At 55.3% G+C, this 19,752-nt stretch overlaps 2 protein-coding genes and 2 long non-coding RNA genes across 5 annotated transcripts; 2 read left to right on the top strand and 2 right to left on the bottom strand.

Moving 5' to 3' along the window:
* The first annotated feature begins 8,923 nt into the window (after positions 1–8,923).
* On the top strand, positions 8,924–10,445 carry LOC128135634 (cell cycle regulator of non-homologous end joining-like). Its single transcript, XM_052774701.1, has 3 exons — positions 8,924–9,057; positions 9,133–9,196; positions 9,437–10,445. Exons 1-3 carry the CDS (start codon positions 8,924–8,926, stop codon positions 9,662–9,664), a joined length of 426 nt encoding a protein of 141 aa, XP_052630661.1. The 3' UTR covers positions 9,665–10,445.
* A 713-nt stretch (positions 10,446–11,158) lies between these two features.
* On the bottom strand, positions 11,159–12,318 carry LOC128135713 (transmembrane protein 140-like; the record flags this gene model as incomplete). The annotated part of the gene is made up of 1 exon (XM_052774787.1): positions 11,159–12,318. A coding segment is annotated over one exon (810 nt), but the record flags the coding sequence as incomplete, so codon positions are not given.
* Positions 12,319–12,996: 678 nt separating this feature from the next.
* Positions 12,997–14,431, top strand: LOC128135635 (uncharacterized). Its single transcript, XR_008233176.1, has 2 exons — positions 12,997–13,176; positions 14,113–14,431. It is a non-coding gene; the product is annotated as an uncharacterized LOC128135635 (long non-coding RNA).
* A 3,742-nt stretch (positions 14,432–18,173) lies between these two features.
* On the bottom strand, positions 18,174–19,746 carry LOC128135636 (uncharacterized). Of its 2 annotated transcripts, XR_008233178.1 has the most exons (4): positions 19,715–19,746; positions 19,421–19,514; positions 18,681–18,755; positions 18,174–18,281 (listed from the first exon to the last, which is right to left on the bottom strand). It is a non-coding gene; the product is annotated as an uncharacterized LOC128135636 (long non-coding RNA). The 2 variants fall into 2 exon arrangements; XR_008233177.1 differs by having other exon boundaries at positions 18,681–19,514.
* Positions 19,747–19,752: the final 6 nt, after the last annotated feature.

The raw sequence follows: 19,752 nt of genomic DNA, 5'->3' as shown, positions 1-19,752 counted from the left end.
AAACCACAAGAAGAATCGCCGGTAGTCAACTTAGGTTTGATAAAAAGGAGTGGACTGCTCTGACTCTCATGTCGACTCTCAAAACCCATGTTACTTCATCTTTTACACTGGCCCCTCTCCTACGTCTAAAATGATTTCCTAAAGCGTTTCCTAAACGCTGCCACAACGCTCCTCCTCCTCTCTCAAGGACTCCAAACACTCTTTGTAGCCGCTTGTTGGCTACTCCAACACGGTTAGCAGCTCCTCCTGCTCCTAAAGTGACTTTGCAGCTCCATAACAATGATGACGTGATGAGGAACTGCAAAAAAGCGTGAGCACAACACTCCAGCATGCCTACTCTTTCTCTGTCAGCACACACTCCGCTTTGCCGAGCCAAAGAGAAGCAGCAAATACACGTGATCCGTGAACCTTGAGAAGCAGCTGTTTGAAAGGAATACCCCCCCCCTTCTCCAATCAAGGACAAAGTGACTTCACGGTTAGTGGCCTTACTAATTGTAGGCGCCAGGCTTATAAAACAAGGCGAGTCAATTACATGTCACTCGGTCTGCTCCTGTTGCAAAGGTGTCTAGCGTACTAAGACCACCTCAGTGCAGCCCTCCGCTCTTACTTCAAGTGGTGCAAACAGGCAGGCACCCAAGGCAGCAGTGCTGTTCCCTCCCATCCCGCTCATCACAGCGAACCGCACACTGAACCACCCTGGGTTACACAAAACCCCCAAGAAAGGATCAGGTCCCCGCTCTGGTTTGCTACAAAAAAGGCCTGGGCCCCTGCCAAGAGACAAGAGACAGGCTTTCTCCATACCTTAGCTTTGGAACGGTACAGTTTCTTCTGCAACTGCAGTTTCTGTTCCTGCAGGTACACGCTGTAGCACTTCACAGCTTCAGGTGAAGCTTCTGTGAGGGAGCTCCTTTTGAGAGGGTTGGCGAGCTCCTGCCACGGCTGCTTGACCCATGTCTAAAGAAATGGTGTTCCATGAGCATGGAGAAATCAGTGAGAAGATGACAACACGAGAGATGCTTTTACTCATGGGATGATATCATTAGCTCGGCCTTCAGGGTGGCCAGCAGGTCGAGGGAGGTGATTCTGCCCGTCTACTCTGCTCTCATGAGACCCCACCTGTAGTAATGCATCCAGCTCTGGGGTCCCCAGCACAAGGAGGACATGGACCTGCTCAAGCAGGTCCAGAGGAGGGCCACAACAATGATCAGAGGGCTGGAACACCTCTCCCGTGAAGAAAGGCTGAGAGAGTTGGGGTTGTTCAGCCTGGGGAAAAGCGAGCTCTGGGGAGACCTTACTGCGGCCTTTCAAAATAGAAAGAGAGAGAGAGACTTTTTACTAAGGCCTGAAGTGACAGGACAAGGGGCAACTGTTTTAAACTGAAAGAGGGTAGATTTAGAGTGGGCATAAGGAAGACATTTTTTGCAATGAGGGTGGTGGGACACTGGACCAGGTTGCCCAGAGAAATTGTGGCTGCCCCATCTCTGGAAGTGTTCAGGCTGGATGGGGCTTTGAGCAAGCTGATCTAGTGGAAGGTGTCCCTGCCCATGGCAGGGGGGGTTGCACTAGATGATCTTTAAAGGACTCTTCCAACTCAAACCATTCTATGCTTCTGTGACTCAGTGAATTCAAACATAAGAGATTTTGGCCGCCACCAGCAGGCAACTGTCTCAGCTGAGCATATCTACAGGATCGCCAGCTCTTCGTGAGGCTTTCTCTTTCCTAATACACAGAAAAGGCTAAATATTCTTCTCCTTGGAATAGAGGATGAGAGTCTGCGCACGTGCTTTCGTCCAACCCACTGTTTTCCCTCTTTATGCAGCCCTTCGGCTTCACAAAGGGAACAAAATGAGGTGCGAAATACACCTCAGGTCCGGATTCAGTCACCTCCTCTCAGCAGCGTTCCAAAATGAACACAGTAGCAAGAACAGATCTCTGTACACTGACTGGTTCTATTTATGGATATCTGCATCAGCCTCTACTAGAGTCACCTGTCTGTCGCCTTGAAGGTCGGTTTGACATGAAGCATCCTTCTTTAGCTGAAGCTCTTCTCTCTCCGGTGCAGAAACCTGAGCAAGTGAGAACACAGACAGACAGATCGTGGGGAAAGGAATCCCCAGCAAGACTGCAGCATCGCACTGCATTGCAGCACCGGGGATACGGGAGCGTGACTTCGGCATTACCTCTGGAAAACAAAGTAACTTGCTCTCAGAAGAGTCAAAACCTCCCTCTTACCTGTGCTCCTGCTGCTGGGAAGACACCTACAAAGGAGGCAAGAAGCGAGACGCTGCTGTGAGTGCTTATTTCACTCTGCTTCTCCCCATCTGCTTCACCGCAGAAAAGCTTACAAAGGTAACCATTTAGTGCGTCAGGAAATTACCGTTGCCGCTCTCCTCTGCAACACGCTGCACCCATGCTTCACGTCTGCATACAGGTGGAAGCTGCACGACGGCCGACGCTTTCGCTGGAGCTTCGCAATCCGACTGCGTAATTGAAAAGACGTGCGTGAGAACTGGCACAGACTCCTCCTCAACCCGTTTCCACGCACAAAGCTCCCGCTTCAGCCAACACCCGTAACGTGGTATCAGATGATGGAAAGAACGGAAAGGGCAAACACCACCGGCGTGTTAGGCATCTCTGTTGAGCAGGGCTTTCAAAAGGGGCCGACGTACCCCTGCCCAAGGCAGAGAGGACCTAGGCAGAAGCAGCTAAGCGTCTAGAGTGTAGGCCCTATGGGCAACCATTTGACACTGACTCTATGATTCTGTGAATCTACCTGTCACCAACCCTGGGGGTATTTAGAAGAGGTGTAGATGTGGCGTTCGGGGACACGGTTTAGGGGTGGGCTTAGCAGTGTTGGGTTTACGGTTGGACTTTTAAGGGTCTTTTCCAACCTAAACGACTCTATGAATCTACCTCAGAATCAAAAGGGGAGTCATCATCTTGCTGCTGTGCTCCTGCTGCTGGGAAGACACCTACAAAGGAGGCAAGAAGCGAGACGCTGCTGTGAGTGCTTATTTCACTCTGCTTTTCCCCATGTGCTTCACTGCAGAGAAGCTTACAAAGGTAACCATTTAGTGCGTCAGGAAATTACCGTTGCCGCTCTCCTCTGCAACGGGCTGCGCCCATGCTCCAAGTTTGTGTGCAGGTGGAATCCACACGCCGGCCGTCACATTCATTGGAGCTTCACAATCCGACTGCGTAATTGAAAAGACGTGCGTGAGAACTGGCACAGACTCCTCCTCAACCCGTTTCCACGCACAAAGCTCCTGCTTCAGGCAACACGCATAACGTGGTATCAGATGATGGAAAGAACGGAAAGGGCAAACACCACCGGCGTGTTAGGCATCTCTGTTGAGCAGGGCTTTCAAAAGGGGCCGATGTACACCTGCCCAAGGCAGAGAGGACCTAGGCAGAAGCAGCTAAGCGTCTAGAGTGTAGGCCCTATGGGCCACCATTTGACACTGACTCTATGATTCTATGAATCTACCTGTCACCATCCCTGGGGGTATTTAGCAGAGGTGTAGATGTGGCGTTCGGGGACACGGTTTAGGGGTGGGCTTGGCAGTGTTGGGTTTACGGTTGGACTTTTAAGGGTCTTTTCCCACCTAAACGACTCTATGATTCTATGAATCTACCTCAGAATCAAAAGGGGAGTCATCATCTAGCTGCTGTGCTCCTGCTGCTGGGAAGACACCTACAAAGGAGGCAAGAAGCGAGACGCTGCTGTGAGTGCTTATTTCACTCTGCTTTTCCCCATGTGCTTCACTGCAGAGAAGCTTACAAAGGTAACCATTTAGTGCGTCAGGAAATTACCGTTGCCGCTCTCCTCTGCAACGGGCTGCGCGCACGCTCCCTTTCCATCTGCAGCAGGAGGCAGCTCGTCGGCCGACGCTTTTCTTGGAGCTTCACAATCCGACTGCGTAATTGAAAAGACGTGCGTGAGAACTGGCACAGACTCCTCCTCAACCCGTTTCCACGCACAAAGCTCCCACTTCAGCCAACACCCGTAACGTGGTATCAGATGATGGAAAGAACGGAAAGGGCAAACACCACCGGCGTGTTAGGCATCTCTGTTGAGCAGGGCTTTCAAAAGGGGCCGATGTACACCTGCCCAAGGCAGAGAGGACCTAGGCAGAAGCAGCTAAGCGTCTAGAGTGTAGGCCCTATGGGCAACCATTTGACACTGACTCTATGATTCTGTGAATCTACCTGTCACCAACCCTGGGGGTATTTAGAAGAGGTGTAGATGTGGCGTTCGGGGACACGGTTTAGGGGTGGGCTTAGCAGTGTTGGGTTTACGGTTGGACTTTTAAGGGTCTTTTCCAACCTAAACGACTCTATGAATCTACCTCAGAATCAAAAGGGGAGTCATCATCTTGCTGCTGTGCTCCTGCTGCTGGGAAGACACCTACAAAGGAGGCAAGAAGCGAGACGCTGCTGTGAGTGCTTATTTCACTCTGCTTTTCCCCATGTGCTTCACTGCAGAGAAGCTTACAAAGGTAACCATTTAGTGCGTCAGGAAATTACCGTTGCCGCTCTCCTCTGCAACGGGCTGCGCCCATGCTCCAAGTTTGTGTGCAGGTGGAATCCACACGCCGGCCGTCACATTCATTGGAGCTTCACAATCCGACTGCGTAATTGAAAAGACGTGCGTGAGAACTGGCACAGACTCCTCCTCAACCCGTTTCCACGCACAAAGCTCCTGCTTCAGGCAACACGCATAACGTGGTATCAGATGATGGAAAGAACGGAAAGGGCAAACACCACCGGCGTGTTAGGCATCTCTGTTGAGCAGGGCTTTCAAAAGGGGCCGATGTACACCTGCCCAAGGCAGAGAGGACCTAGGCAGAAGCAGCTAAGCGTCTAGAGTGTAGGCCCTATGGGCCACCATTTGACACTGACTCTATGATTCTATGAATCTACCTGTCACCATCCCTGGGGGTATTTAGCAGAGGTGTAGATGTGGCGCTGGGGTACATGGTTTAGGGGTGGGCTTGGCAGTGTTGGGTTTACGGTTGGACTTTTAAGGGTCTTTTCCAACCTAAACGACTCTATGATTCTATGAATCTACCTCAGAATCAAAAGGGGAGTCATCATCTAGCTGCTGTGCTCCTGCTGCTGGGAAGACACCTACAAAGGAGGCAAGAAGCGAGACGCTGCTGTGAGTGCTTATTTCACTCTGCTTTTCCCCATGTGCTTCACTGCAGAGAAGCTTACAAAGGTAACCATTTAGTGCGTCAGGAAATTACCGTTGCCGCTCTCCTCTGCAACGGGCTGCGCGCACGCTCCCTTTCCATCTGCAGCAGGAGGCAGCTCGTCGGCCGACGCTTTAGTTGGAGCTTCACAATCCGACTGCGTAATTGAAAAGACGTGCGTGAGAACTGGCACAGACTCCTCCTCAACCCGTTTCCACGCACAAAGCTCCCGCTTCAGCCAACACCCGTAACGTGGTATCAGATGATGGAAAGAACGGAAAGGGCAAACACCACCGGCGTGTTAGGCATCTCTGTTGAGCACGGATTTCAAAAGGGGCCGATGTACACCTGCCCAAGGCAGAGAGGACCTAGGCAGAAGCAGCTAAGCGTCTAGAGTGTAGGCCCTATGGGCAACCATTTGACACTGACTCTATGATTCTATGAATCTACCTGTCACCATCCCTGGGGGTATTTAGCAGAGGTGTAGATGTGGCGCTGGGGTACATGGTTTAGGGGTGGGCTTGGCAGTGTTGGGTTTACGGTTGGACTTTTAAGGGTCTTTTCCAACCTAAACGACTCTATGATTCTATGAATCTACCTCAGAATCAAAAGGGGAGTCATCATCTAGCTGCTGTGCTCCTGCTGCTGGGAAGACACCTACAAAGGAGGCAAGAAGCGAGACGCTGCTGTGAGTGCTTATTTCACTCTGCTTTTCCCCATGTGCTTCACTGCAGAGAAGCTTACAAAGGTAACCATTTAGTGCGTCAGGAAATTACCGTTGCCGCTCTCCTCTGCAACGGGCTGCGCGCACGCTCCCTTTCCATCTGCAGCAGGAGGCAGCTCGTCGGCCGACGCTTTAGTTGGAGCTTCACAATCCGACTGCGTAATTGAAAAGACGTGCGTGAGAACTGGCACAGACTCCTCCTCAACCCGTTTCCACGCACAAAGCTCCCGCTTCAGCCAACACCCGTAACGTGGTATCAGATGATGGAAAGAACGGAAAGGGCAAACACCACCGGCGTGTTAGGCATCTCTGTTGAGCACGGATTTCAAAAGGGGCCGATGTACACCTGCCCAAGGCAGAGAGGACCTAGGCAGAAGCAGCTAAGCGTCTAGAGTGTAGGCCCTATGGGCAACCATTTGACACTGACTCTATGATTCTGTGAATCTACCTGTCACCAACCCTGGGGGTATTTAGAAGAGGTGTAGATGTGGCGTTCGGGGACACGGTTTAGGGGTGGGCTTGGCAGTGTTGGGTTTACGGTTGGACTTTTAAGGGTCTTTTCCAACCTAAACGACTCTATGAATCTACCTCAGAATCAAAAGGGGAGTCATCATCTTGCTGCTGTGCTCCTGCTGCTGGGAAGACACCTACAAAGGAGGCAAGAAGCGAGACGCTGCTGTGAGTGCTTATTTCACTCTGCTTTTCCCCATGTGCTTCACTGCAGAGAAGCTTACAAAGGTAACCATTTAGTGCGTCAGGAAATTACCGTTGCCGCTCTCCTCTGCAACGGGCTGCGCGCACGCTCCCTTTCCATCTGCAGCAGGAGGCAGCTCGTCGGCCGACGCTTTTCTTGGAGCTTCACAATCCGACTGCGTAATTGAAAAGACGTGCGTGAGAACTGGCTCAGACTCCTCCTCAACCCGTTTCCACGCACAAAGCTCCCGCTTCAGCCAACACCCGTAACGTGGTATCAGATGATGGAAAGAACGGAAAGGCAAACACCACCGGCGTGTTAGGCATCTCTGTTGAGCAGGGCTTTCAAAAGGGGCCGATGTACACCTGCCCAAGGCAGAGAGGACCTAGGCAGAAGCAGCTAAGCGCCTAGAGTGTAGGCCCTATGGGCAACCATTTGACACTGACTCTATGATTCTATGAATGTACCTCAGAATCAAAAGAGGAGTCGTAATCTTCCTCTTCTTGTCCTCCTGCTGCTGGCAAGACACCTACAAAGGAGGTAAGATGTGAGACTCTGCTGTGAGTGCTTATTTCACTCTGCCTTTCCCCATCCCTCAAGCCCTGCATCCAATCAAGAGGTTATCATTCTTCTACAGGCCAGTGATTTGTCTTCATCACCTCCTCCACGGTGAAGGATCCTACCTGCTCCGGTCAGTGTAGGGGTGCCCAAGGGAGAGTCAGCAGTCTTCCCAGAGCAAGAGCTGTCAAGCACTGCTGGGCCTTCTGTGCCTCCTGCAGAACATTCTCCCCTCATTTCACAGCCGGTGTTTTGCTCCAGTTGCTTCTGAATACTATATACAGAAAGGAAGGAAATGCATTTGTTAAAAATACCCCCCCGCTTGCATACACTCTCTACTGGAAGAGCAACAGCCATTCATGAGCCATCCGAGCCATATTCATAGCCAGCTGGTAAAGGGTAACACCCACACCCAGCGACACCTTGCTGCACGACTACTGGAGGCTGAAATACTCACTACAGGCATGTTCGTGCTGCAGGTGCTTATTCTTGTCTATGGAGTATCTCAGCCCCACTGGTTACAGTCTCATCCGACAAACCCCCTCTCCATTTTGAGGGCCATTGAGATTAAGACAACCCTTGGCAGACTGACATCTCACTACAAGGCTTCTACCTCAGTGGGATGCTACACTAATGCTGCAGCTACTCTTCCCGTGAAGCTGGGGTAACGTCTCCTCAAACCCAGTCCTGACTTTGAAGGGCTTAAGAAATTCCCATGGTCAGCCAGAGGACCGGAGAGTTTAGAGAGCTCCTAGTTGGGATATCAAGAGGCCAACAAAGATTGTGGTTGCATGGCAAGCACTGCAGGCGCTAATACATTGTAGAGGTGTTATCTTCTAACAACCTTGGCTGAGGGTCAGGTGGGGCTCTGGAGAGAGACCACTTTCAGGTTTGCTGCATAAGCAGAACTAAAACCAAAAAAAACCCCCCAAACAAGAAAAGAAAATACTAGAAACGTGCTCCAGACCAAGGCTGCTATGCAAAGTGGTGCATTAGCACAACAGGGATGCTGTGCCAGAAGCCGGGAGGGAAGGAACGAGCATCTTGTTTTGCTAGAGCAATCCTCAGACGTGCTTTACTCCTAAAGGGGTTTTTACTCCACAGTTTACCCAGGCACCCTTCTCTCCTGCTTCCCATCGATACAAGGGCGCTTGCCACCGGGCTGGGCTCCGCCGGGGTGGCCGGCCGGAGGCTTTTGCTCCGGGCGCCGCCCGCCCCTTACTGCTTCTCCGCGTCCCGCCTGTTGATGCGGAATCTCTTCCTCCACCAGTGCCGCTGCAGCCGCGCCAGGTCACCTCCGGCGGCCGCGCCGTGCAGCCCGCCCCGGGGCTTCTCCCGGACCTCGGAGGGCTCGGCGGCGCAGGGTCCGGCATCGCCGTCGGAGGGCGGCGGCCGCCGCACCCTCCCCAGGCAGCACGAGAAGAGCCGCTGCATGCCGCCGCGGGGATGGCGCCCGGCGGGCTCTGCCGAGCCCCGGGCGGTCTCCCCGAGGCCCAACCGAGCGAAGCAGGGGCGAGAAGAGCCGAGCCCCGAGCGCCGGCCGCCGCTCGGCAGCTCCGGTCGCTCCCGCTCCGCACAGGACGCCGTCTGCGCCGGCAGGGGGCAGCCTAGCAACGGGGCGTCACACAGGGGGCGCGGCGGCCGGGGAGGAGGGGGCGGTTCCAAGGGGGGATTCCACGGGGGGCGGGCCCAAGGGGGGCGGCTCCCGGGGCGGCCCCGCCCCGCCCCGCCCCGCCCCGCCCGGCGCGGGCAATGGCGGCGGGCGGCAGGCGGCGGGTGCTGCCGGCCTGGCTGGAGGCGGCGGGGGACGAGCGGGTGGTCGCGGCGGGGACCCCCCCCGCCAAGGGCGGGCAGCGGCGGCGGCGGCAGGCGGCGGCAGGCGGCGGGTCCCAGGTAGCGCCGCTGGGGCGGGCGAGGCCGGGCCCGGTTCGCCCTGAGCGTCTTCCCCGTGCGGTTGGCAGGGCGGCGGTGTACTGCATGACCGAGGCGGAGCTGGTGGATGTGGCCCTGGCGGTCCTGGCGGAGGTGAGCGCGGACCCCCCGGGGCGGGGGCGGGGGCGGGGGCGGGGGACACACACACGCACACGGTCCTGGCAGCGGGGAGGGCTCGGGGGAGCGGGCAGGGAGCGCTGCCGGCGGCGGCGGCGGCTCCCTGGGGCCTGGCCGGGGGTGTCCCGCGGTGGGGGGGGCGGGCGGGCTGCTCCTTCTGCCCCTCGGGGTGCAATTCGCGCCCAGCCGGCTCTGGTTGTTTTTCCCTTTGGCTAGAACCTGCAGCGCGAGGAAGGTGAGGAGAAGGCCCGGTCCGGGAGCCGGGAGGAGCAGGAGCTCCAGCCGACGCCAAAGGAGGCTCCGGGAAGCACGGCCAGCAGCGGGGGAGGCAGCGGCCGCAGCCCGGCTCTCCCGTCCCCTGCCGGTGGCGCCGCGGGGAGGCCAGGCTGGGAGGACTCTGAGGACGATGCTCTGAAATACGTCAGGGAGATCTTTTTCAGCTGACGTTGCCTGCTCCGCCGCTGCCCAGGAGCCAAGGGGACACCCAGGACGGTGGGAGGAGGACCTGGAGCGGGCTGTGGAGCTGCTGTGTTGGTAGCCTGCGGAGCTGGTAGGAGGCCCGCGAAAGCCATGGGGGAGAGGAAGGGGGCACTGGCTTCTCCCGGTGTGTGCTGGCTTCAGCGGGCTTTGGCTCCGGGTTAGGTTGTGTTCAGTTTTGCTCGGCATCTCGGAGCACGGAGAGATGAAAGAGGAGGTGTGGGTTCCCGTGAGCGTCCCTTTGGTGGGTCGGTGTCGGGGCTCGAGGGGAGCAGGGAGTTGCTGGCCCTGGCAGGCTTTTGCTGGCTCTGCGGAGCCGAATAGTCGCGGTCCAGCCTTGGGGCTCCCTTGTCCTTGCGGTCCCTCCGTGACAGCTGCCGTGGGGCCTGGCAGGCTGTCCCCGTTGGGCCTGACGCTGGATTTGCCCGCAGGCTCGGGCAGGCCTCCCGTAGCTGGGGAGGACACGGGTGGGAGCAGACTGGCAGGGGCAGGGACCGTTCTGAGGGGGCTGACCCCATGGCAGGGTGCGCGGGGGTCTAGGGAGGGATAAGGATGGCTCAGTGGCAAGAGCCAGTCTGAAGCGGGGATGAACAAACCACACGAAGCCAGGGCAGGTGCGAGAGCCTTTCATGAAACGCAGAATCAGTCACAGCAGCGTCACCAGCCACACCCCCACCACGAGGGCAGCAGGGGAGAAAACGGCCCCTGGTGTCCCGAAGGGGATGGGGGGAAAGCAGGCGCTGCTTTGTGCGAGGTTAAGGGGATGGGGGGGGGAAGCAGGCGCTGCTTTGTGCGAGGTTACAGACGTGGCACGGAGCGGTGCTGTGCACCGCCGCTAAGGCGGAGAGACCCCATCCAGTGCGCTGGCTGCGATGGCCCAGCTGGGGCACTGCACCCCAGCCTTCGGCAGCCCTTGCGCTGCTCCCCGAGCACACGCTTGCACGGGGCGTGCGTTGGTGTGGGCTAGCTTTGCGGTGACCTGCCCTCGCGCAGAACCCGTTCTCCTGGAGTCTCAAAGGCTGCTGGACTGCTGGGCTCAGCCCCGTAATGTCAGTGGGGACAAACCTGGGGCTCTGCACCAAAATCCTCTGCTTCCTCGTGGAAACCCTCCTCCTCCTCAGAGCTGTGTTCAGTGCTCAGCAAGTTGTTGGGCTGCCCCTGCAGGGGCTCTGCTGCTGCTTGGGGTTGGATGTGGGCCACTTCACCCGAATGAACTAAAGCAGAGTCACTCCAGGTGTTATTCCAGCAGGTGAAGTACAGGTGCTCCTGCTGAAGAGTATTTCCAGTGCCCCTCTGGGGCTGCCACTGCTGTGGTGGCAGTGTGAAGCCACAGCTCCTCAAGTTGCTTCGAAGGCGTCCCTGGTTAGTTCGGGAGGTGGAGAAGGAGCAGAGTCTCTTTGGGCAACGCCAAGAAAGGAAGCCTGCTTGCTTCTCTGCCTGCTTATACTTAGGCTAGATATGGCCAGAGGGTTGTGTCCGCTGTGTGCTGGTTCTGATCCGTCCCCTTCGCTCTCCTCTGGGTCAGGGCCAGAAATGCTGTCGCTTATGATGCTGTGCCCCAGGCCGAGGGGCGTGTTGCACGCTGCTGTTCCCAGAAAGCTTCCACGCCGTGCTGCGGGTGTTGGTGTCTGCTGCCTGCTTGCTGCAGGAGCACTGCACGCAGCCGTTTGCCAGAGGCTGGAGATGGGCCTTTGGACTAAGGATCAAATTCCTACCAGTGACTAAAGCTGTAGCGGGATTACTGTTTTAAAGCATGTTATCAATAGCGCTTGCATCTTCTTCGCCCTCAAATGCCGACGGGCAGGGCCCCGTCAATAAAAGGGCTTTGACCCGGGTGTGTGTTGCTTGGCCCAGCTGAGGTACATAGTGGCAGTGAGAATCTGGAGCAGTAGCAGAGCCTGAGTCCCAAGCAATGCCAGGAAGCCCCCAGTGAAATCAGAGAGGTGAATCCACTGCGAGGTTTGGAAAAGAAACGTACCCAGGCCTCCAGAGAGGATTATCATCTTGATGATGAGTATGATGAGGATCGCCTTCCAGCCCTCCCTCTCCTCTCTGCACTGCACGTGTGCAACAAAAACGGGGTAGAAGATGCTGAAGACCAGGCAGGCGTACACACAAACCCTGGCTAGCACCATTCCTGGTAGGCTGATGCCCATCACCTGCAGATGCTTGTACTCCAGGCACTGCAGCTCCCCAGCTGTCGCGTTCCACAGGCAGAAGTTGTAAAAGCCAATGCGTTTGTCAGGGCGGTCGACCGGGTTCCCGGCTTCCCACAGCAGCGCGTAGAGCATCAAGGCCAAGTTTCCAGCAGCCTCAAGGAAGGTCAGTGCACACAGCAGGTGCCCGGTGCACCGCTGCTGCAGCAGCAGACCCATCCTGGCGCCTGCGTGCTCTCTTGATACCGTGGTACAGCCTGCTGTGGGGACGCCTGCTGCCAAACACGAAGGGGGGGAACCCACTGGTGGTTGCGTCTCATGGCACCCTTCCCAAGGTGTGCTCTGAGCCTGTGGCCCTGAGGTCTCGGGACTCCCCTTGCAAGTAGAGCAGGAGCGTCTCTGACTGTGCTGTGCCTGTGTTACTGGGTGGGGGGGTGTGCATTTTTGGTCACAGCAAAGGTGGCTTTAATGATGTCCTGTGTGTGGACCATCACTGGGAGGACAGTATGGCTCCCTTAGCCCCACACGGGCCCTTTGCACCACGGCCTCATGTTGGACTGTCCGGGTTTCGGCTGGGATAGAGTTAACTGTCTTCCTAGTAGCTGGTACCGTGCTCCGTGCTCCGTTTTGAGTTCAGTATGCGAAGAATGTTGATAACACTGATGTTTTCAGTTGTTGCTCAGTAGTGTTCAGTCTAAAGTCAAGGATTTTTCAGCTTCTCCTGCCCAGCCAGCGAGAAAGCTGGAGGGGCACAAGAAGTCGGCACAGGACACAGCCAGGGCAGCTGACCCAAACTGGCCAAGGGTGTATTCCGTACCACGGGACGTCCCATCTAGTATAGGAACTGGGAAGGGGGCGCGGGGAACTGCCGCTCGGGGACTAGCTGGGTGTCGGTTGGCGGGTGGTGAGCAATTGCACTGCGCATCATTTGTACATTCCAATCCTTTCGTTGTTGCTGTTGTCATTTTATGAGTGTTATCATTATTAGTTTCTTCTTTTCTGTTCTATTAAACCGTTCTTATCTCAACCCACGGGTTTTGCTTCTTTTCCCGATTTTCTCCCCCATCCCACTGGGTGGGGGGGAGTGAGTGAGCGGCTGCGTGGTGTTTAGTTGCTGGCTGGGGTTAAACCACGACAAATATTCACAAAAGTGGCTTGAAGGTGCCTGAGTACGATCTTCCCAGCGAAGCTACGGGTCCTTTTGTTCTGTCCGGGTACAGTGGCTACAAGCAAGTCCAGTTCCCACGAGGGAGGCTTTTTGCTTTTGACTCTGAGGGCAACTATATGTTGACGTGTTCTTCTACTGGGGGAGTCCTTTTTAAGGTAAGTCTGAGAAGTGACGGGGAGTACTCTTACACATCCATACAAGCTCTTGTTGTTACAAGGCTGCAACAGCAGCTGCTGAAGTTCTCGAGCAGCACCTACCCATCCGTGCTCTGTGCAAGTTGCTGCTCAGTTTCATACAGCGTGCGTTTTAGCAGCGTGTGGTGCTTAGCAAGTGTTTGAACCCTCTGTAAGCGTTTGACTCTCTGTATGTAGCTAGAGTACGTGTGCTCCGTGTTCTTAAAGCTTAGCTGCAGCAGTTTTCCTTAGTACCCAAGTGCCTAGGACAAAGTTTTAAATTATTCTTTTTTAATATATTGATGCATGCCAGTTCAACGCAAAATGCGCGATTGTTGCCTGATGCTCGTCTTTAATCTGCCTTGTGTGCTTGCTCGTGCTATGTTAGTCCCAGCCTGATTCCCTCCTCTTGCTGTGTACTGAAATGGAATGAAGGGTAAGGCTGAATGGTTCCAAGCACCCCAATTTCTGTGCCGCAGTAACAAGCGGTTACTGATCGCTTGCCCCTTGCCTGCCTCCTCTTGAGTCAATACGCATCAGTATAAGCCATTGCAAGGCAGATTGGATGGAATTTTTACTTTGCATCTGGGGCATTCGGAGCACCCGCACTAACATGAGCTATAGGTTAGGCTTACGTGCTCTTCATCAGCGTGTGCTTTTAGCCTGCCCTGTTCAATTACTGCAGCTCAGCTGATAGCAGACACTGAGCTGCTTGAGACTGCGTGCTTCTGTTGTGAGACTGGAAATTTGCTTCCTCATGCGTGCTACGTACATCTCGACATGTCTCTGATTTTTCCGCTTAATTATGTATGCTGATGGGGATACGGAGTCTGTAGCAGGCTTTGGCTTCTCCTGTGGGTGCGCTGCCCCCACTGCAGAACCTTGCCTCCTTAAAACCTTATGCTTTCCTTCTTTCAGTTGAACGGTGAGGAAAAGGTTCTGGAGAGCTGCCTTTCCCTGGGAGGACACAGAGCTCCCGTTGTCACAGTGGATTGGAGCACGGCCATGGACTGCGGGACCTGCCTCACCGCCTCTATGGATGGGAAGATTAAATTAACAACCTTACTGGCTCGGAAGTCTTAACCTGGACGGTGCCGAAGGGAAAGAGCAAAAGACTTGACAAAACCAGCGTTAACTCCACAGGAACAAACTGCATGGGAGAGAAGGCAAACCACAGTCCCTCTTCTCATTGTAGCTTTTGCCTCTTGAGAAAAGTTAAATACGTTTGCCAAACCACTGTGCAGTAGAATGCTGGTATGGGACCGGATCAGTGGCAGCACTGAAAACTAAGTCTTCACTGATCCATAGTGGCAGCTGGACCCGCTCTGTTAGGGAGTCTTGAGTAGCATGTGGCTAGAAGGCTGCTGGGATCACGTCAGGGGTTCTGCAGAAGAAGGTGAGGTTGGGGGAGGCATGCATGAGGCAGCACAGTGCACGGTGGTAAGATGACTCAAACTGGAAAGGCCAGTGCAAAAGCAGAGTATTCTTTCAGTATAGCATTTGTTGTTGTGCTTTTATTTTTTTTGTTTGTGTGTGTGTTTGTTCGTTTGGTTTTTTTCCCCCATAAAAAGAAAATACTCCCTTGCACTTGATTCCTGTGCTCTGTTCAGTTGTTGCTGCAAAACATGGGGAGGGTGGCTGGGGCAGGGATGTGCTAGGAAAGTCTCCTGCACGGCGAAAAGACCCTTGGGCTTTCACCAGGTGCTTCCAGCACTGACACCCACACACGGGGGGGAAGCGGTGCAAGACATCCAGGAACAAAAATAATTGCGTGCGTTTGGATGTATGGTGTTGCCTTGGGATAGATGCCTGCTACCAACTAGAGGAGAGATCCCTAGTCAGACTTTTTGAAAGGCTTGTGTCGGAGTTCAGAAGCTCCGTAAATGCCTGGCAGCTACCTGATGGTGGATAGGAGGAGGGGGGGCCAGAACCAGTCTGGTCATGTACAGTGCTCTCTGTCACTGGAGCTGTCTGTCCCCCTGCACCCCCCCAACATCAGGGGAGGTGCTGTGCTCGGGTGTTGCATAGTCTTTGAGTGGACGGCTAAGCAGCCAGCTCTCATCTGCTTGCCCATTGCCGTCGAGCTCACCGCTGCTTACGTTCTTGGCCTTTCTTGGGAGTCTGCGGTACTGTTGTTCCTCGGCAGAGCTCTCACTCTCGATTATGTGGAGAACGGGTCCAATTTGCCGTCTGAAGATACCTTTGGTATTTTCCGAGAGCCGTTTTGGCTTTAGAGCCCGGACATGTGTTAGCATGTTGACGGCCGATTGGCCGGAGAGGAGGTGGAACGTTATTTCAGTTTGTCTTTGCCCAGCGTGCTTTGGCGTATTTATGAAGAGTGGTTTGTCAAGGCTGTAATGCCTAGCTAGCCGTCTCCTTGTGTTTGAAGAGGTGGGGACTGGGCCAGGTGGACCTCCCTAGCTGGCAGCTCCCACTGCTGCCCAGCCAGACTGGGAGTGTGATGGTTCTTTCCTAGTTCCAGCTCTCAAACTGGGGGCTGGAAGTCAACTAAGTCGACGTCGGCTAACTCGACGGCCGTTCTTCGCTGGTGGCATCACACCTCACGCCATGGCTGGGCGTCTGAGAAGGTCGTTGCCGTCTTTGTGCCCGGAGATGCTGGGTACAGTCTGCCGTCGTCTTTTGTACGCGGTCAGACTCTGGCAAAAAGCTCACTGAAGCAGGCGGGAGGTCTGGCCGAAGCAAACGGGGCCCGCAGCGCGACATCCCCAGAGCGCCGAAAGCACGAGCGTCGTCGCGGCGGGAAGGGGCCTCGTCTCGTCTCCCCCCCCCCGCCCTGCTCAAAGCAGGGTCAGCCAGGGCCACGTCCAGGCGGGAGCGTCTCCAAGCACAGAGACCCTACAACCTCTCTGTGGCACAAAAAAGCCACCGGTGGGCTGAGCTGGAGCCTCCGGCCTCACCCCGGGGGCCTCCGGCGCGGGAGGCCCCCCGAGGCGGAGGCGGAGGCCTGCAGGCCCTGCCCGAGCTCCGTCATGGCGTCCCCGTCTCCAGCTCGGTCTCTCCCGGCCACGGACCCCAGCCCGCCGGCCGCCTCCCCGTGGCCCTGCTTGGCCACCACCGGGCTGTCTCCGACCCCGCTGGCCGCCACCGGGCCTGAGCCCCGGCCCGGCCTGGCCCGGCTTCTCGGTTCGCCCTCGGCGCCGCCGCCTCCCCAGGCGCTCGTTCGTCCCTGCGGGCTCTCGGCTGCCTTCCCCGGGGACGGCCCCGCTCCCCTCGCTCGTGCGGGCCGAGGCTGGGTCTGCCCCGCTGGCTGCGGGGACCCCCTTCGGCTCCCCGTCCCTGAGGGAGCAGCGTGCCCGCGCTGCTCCCTGACAGCGGTCCCTGGCCGCCCTCGCAGGAGGAAAGGTTTTTCCTCGGGTCGAGGTGGGTTTCTCCCTGCTGCGGCTCGTGCCCGCTGCTTCCCGCCTTTCCCCTCGGCAGGCTGCAAATCCGCCAGGTCCCGGTGGGATCTGCAAAGCGTCCGTGGCTACCGGGAGCTCGCCCACCCCCTTCTGCCCAGACCGGCGGGAGGGTTGCTCTAGAAAGGAGTCTGGCGACCGATGATGAGCAGTCGCTCAGCGCTGGTCCCTGGTCTGAGCACCGCCACGGTTCAAGCCTCCGCAGAGGGAAAGGACACGGACGCGTGCTCCCCGTCGGAGATGTCTGCAGGACTGGGGGTCGTTCCGAGCGAGGGCAGGGAGAGGTGTGCTGACTGCCTGCGTGGGAAGGGAGCCTGAGCGAGCCTTCAGGAACAGGACTCTCCTCGTCCGGACGCGCTAGGTCCGAAGAGCTCCGGTTGTGCAGCAAAACTAAGACCCGTACGAGGTGGCAGAGTTTATTAAATACCAAACTGCGACAGAACACTTGTAATTAGGGGGGGGCGGGGAGGGGGTGGGGGGGGTGCACAGGGTGGAAGGCAAAGGTTTCCAGGCTTCACGCATCTCCCCTGGGAGCACTCTTTTCTGGCACTGGCACTTCCTCCGCTCTTTGTGCATCTTCTCATCGTTAACCGCGTTGGAGGTTCAGCTGTGACTGGAAATCCGTAAGGTGGGGGGCCATCGAGACTGCATTCGTCACCTGCAGACAGAGTATTGAAATGTATTAAAATCTCAGTGTGTGGTGACCAGCTCCGCTGTTCTTGCTCAGGGCCCCCGGCACTGCATGCTGGTCAGTGAGGCCATTGCTGGGACTCCTGGCTCGTGGTTTTTACCCATCACGACAACTACATCTGTGTTCATCAACATCATCATCATCTACTGCCACAACAGGAGCAGGAGCATCAAGAGCAGTCAATCACTTGCAAAATACAGCCAAGAGATAATTAGCAGCGCGGAAAAAAAGTATAGGAAAAGAATCACACGGGTTCTAGCAGAAAAGAATAATCGCCTCAAATCCACCAACCAAACCAGAGCTCAGCTTTCTTCTTAGTTTACCAATTTAGTTAGTCAATTCGGAACAACTTACTTCATCTCTCGCCAGAAACTGAGCTGGGACTTTCTCCTTCGCGCTGCAGACGCAGTCAGGGTTGTCGAAGACATCTGCAGAAGCATCTTCAACCTGCACAGCAAATTAGTAAGGAAAGCGTGAAGCAAAGCAGCAGTCGGCCTTTTGCACACACTCTTACCTAAGCAGCACAGCCCCGGATGGCTTGCTTCATCTGTAATGTGCTTGACAAGCCAGGAATTACTGAGAGCAGCCAGCTCCCCAGCACCACCCAACACTTGGAGGGCCCCAAATTTCTCTGAACAGAAGAGGACAAGACTTCCTTCCCACCCAGGAGAAGTGCAGGCAGCCTGCATTTGCAAGGCCTTTTGCAGCTTTTTAAAACCATAGGCTCATGCACAGAAGCACCTGGCAAGATCGAATGCGAGGCTTGAATTTGCTCGCAAACGGTTATGCACATGCTTTTACACTAGGGTTCAGTAAAGCTTGACTTCTCCTCAGTGTGTATTTCTTTAAAGCACTAAAAAGCCATGCCTGGTCTGTTCTTCCTCCAGCGCGGCGTTTCTTTTCCACGCTTCATCCGGAAGCGCTTCCGATCGGCATTGCGTCTTGCCCAGCTTCTTTACTTCCTTGCTTTCACTGCCACGCTTTCAAAATAGAAAAGATGCATCACACACAGAGCACAGGAACAGGATCCACACGCAGAATGTGCAGCCAGCCTTCTCCACAAAGGAGAAAACATGTATCTCCCAAGTCCAGTCTCCTCTCACAGCTCTCACCCACAGCTGTCTCTCCTGTCCACAGCACACAGCCTACCCATCAAAGGAATCGTGCTGATGAACGCAAGTGCCCGCATATTGTCTACCGAGCAGATGCAAAACACAGTAGCACCAGGGGAATGAGGAAACGTATAGACTTTTCCCCTGAGGGTGTCCTGCCCAAAAACCTGGGGGATTCCCCGCAGCCCACCTGACCTTTTCATAAATTACCTGCCCACGAGAAATTCAAAGACTAAAACCAGTCGTTCCCAGAAGCTGTTCATATACCTGCCGACGTCGGTGTTCCTTTGCAGTCCGTGTTGTCCGAAAGCCGGTTACCGAGTCCTCCAGGCCATTATGAGACTACAGCAGCATTAAAAGAAGAAAAAAGAAGTCACACTAGGACTTCCCTGGCTGAAGGTCATACCTCACGGCAGCGCCAACCAAGCATACAAAATATGGCCTATGGAGGTGTCATTCCCTTATTAGTTGCAGCCTTTCATCTTTGGAGGTCTTCTCGTTGCATTACAGACCTACACCTTCTGGCCAAGGAATCCATGGCCACTAACATGGGAAGGTGCCCAGAGTACAGGCCACGGAAGAATTCCTGTCCCAGTCTGATGATGCCAGTCAGGCCTCCAGGACTACGTGCTCACCACCACCAGAGCCCAAGGAGTGTCCGCAACCGAAGGCACCAAACCCCTCTACCGCAGGACTGTCTGAAGTGCTGCCTGAGGTCTCAAGCTCACGACTGGTCTAAAGCAGAAAATACTTAAGCCAGTGCATTGCTGTCAAGTCCTTAACAAAGATGGCATTAAGAAGGACTTGCTATAGTCTCACGGAACAACTCTCAAAGCCAGAAAGCTGGGGGAATGGGCCAGCAGGACTTTCAGAGCAGCCTGTAGTCAGTAGAACAGAGAAACTGATCTCTCCTAGGCTCTCCAGGAAAACCTCATCTTAAAATTTCCCACACAGATACAGAACTAGGCTCTGTAGCTCACGAAAAGGGAAGGCTGTGAGTAGCTTACTAAGGCACAGGCTTGCAGTTTTTTCCAAAGGGCTTCGATGGTCTTTGCTTGTTGCTGGACTGTGGTTTCCAGCCTGGCCTTTTCACCTTGGAGCCTGGAAAAGAAGGACAGGCCTTATCACAGGAGGCCACAAGAGCACAAATCCCCAAAGAAGAATGTGAAAGAACCTCATCTAAAACAAAAGCGTCTTTGAAAATCGTGTATTATTATCTTGCTGGGATGCAAGAAGACAGTCCTGTTGTTTTCGCACAATCGCAGAAAGCGAAGCCTTGCTCCACTCTGTTACTTCCTTACCGTCGTATGTGGTCTTCCAGCTCTGGGATAGCTGCAGT

The sequence above is a fragment of the Harpia harpyja genome, chromosome 23, assembly GCF_026419915.1.
Source record: "Harpia harpyja isolate bHarHar1 chromosome 23, bHarHar1 primary haplotype, whole genome shotgun sequence".
NCBI lineage: Eukaryota > Metazoa > Chordata > Aves > Accipitriformes > Accipitridae > Harpia > Harpia harpyja.
Note: the sequence above shows the minus strand (reverse complement) of the source record. Positions and strands in the feature narration are given on the sequence as shown.

Coding starts and splice junctions, on each gene's coding strand:
- LOC128135634 (XM_052774701.1), top strand. CDS start 8,924: ATGGCGGCGGGCGGCAGGCGGCGGGTGCTGCCGGCCTGGCTGGAGGCG. Junction 9,058..9,132: donor CAGGCGGCGGCAGGCGGCGG/GTCCCAGGTAGC, acceptor TGCGGTTGGCAG/GGCGGCGGTGTACTGCATGA. Junction 9,197..9,436: donor CCCTGGCGGTCCTGGCGGAG/GTGAGCGCGGAC, acceptor CCCTTTGGCTAG/AACCTGCAGCGCGAGGAAGG.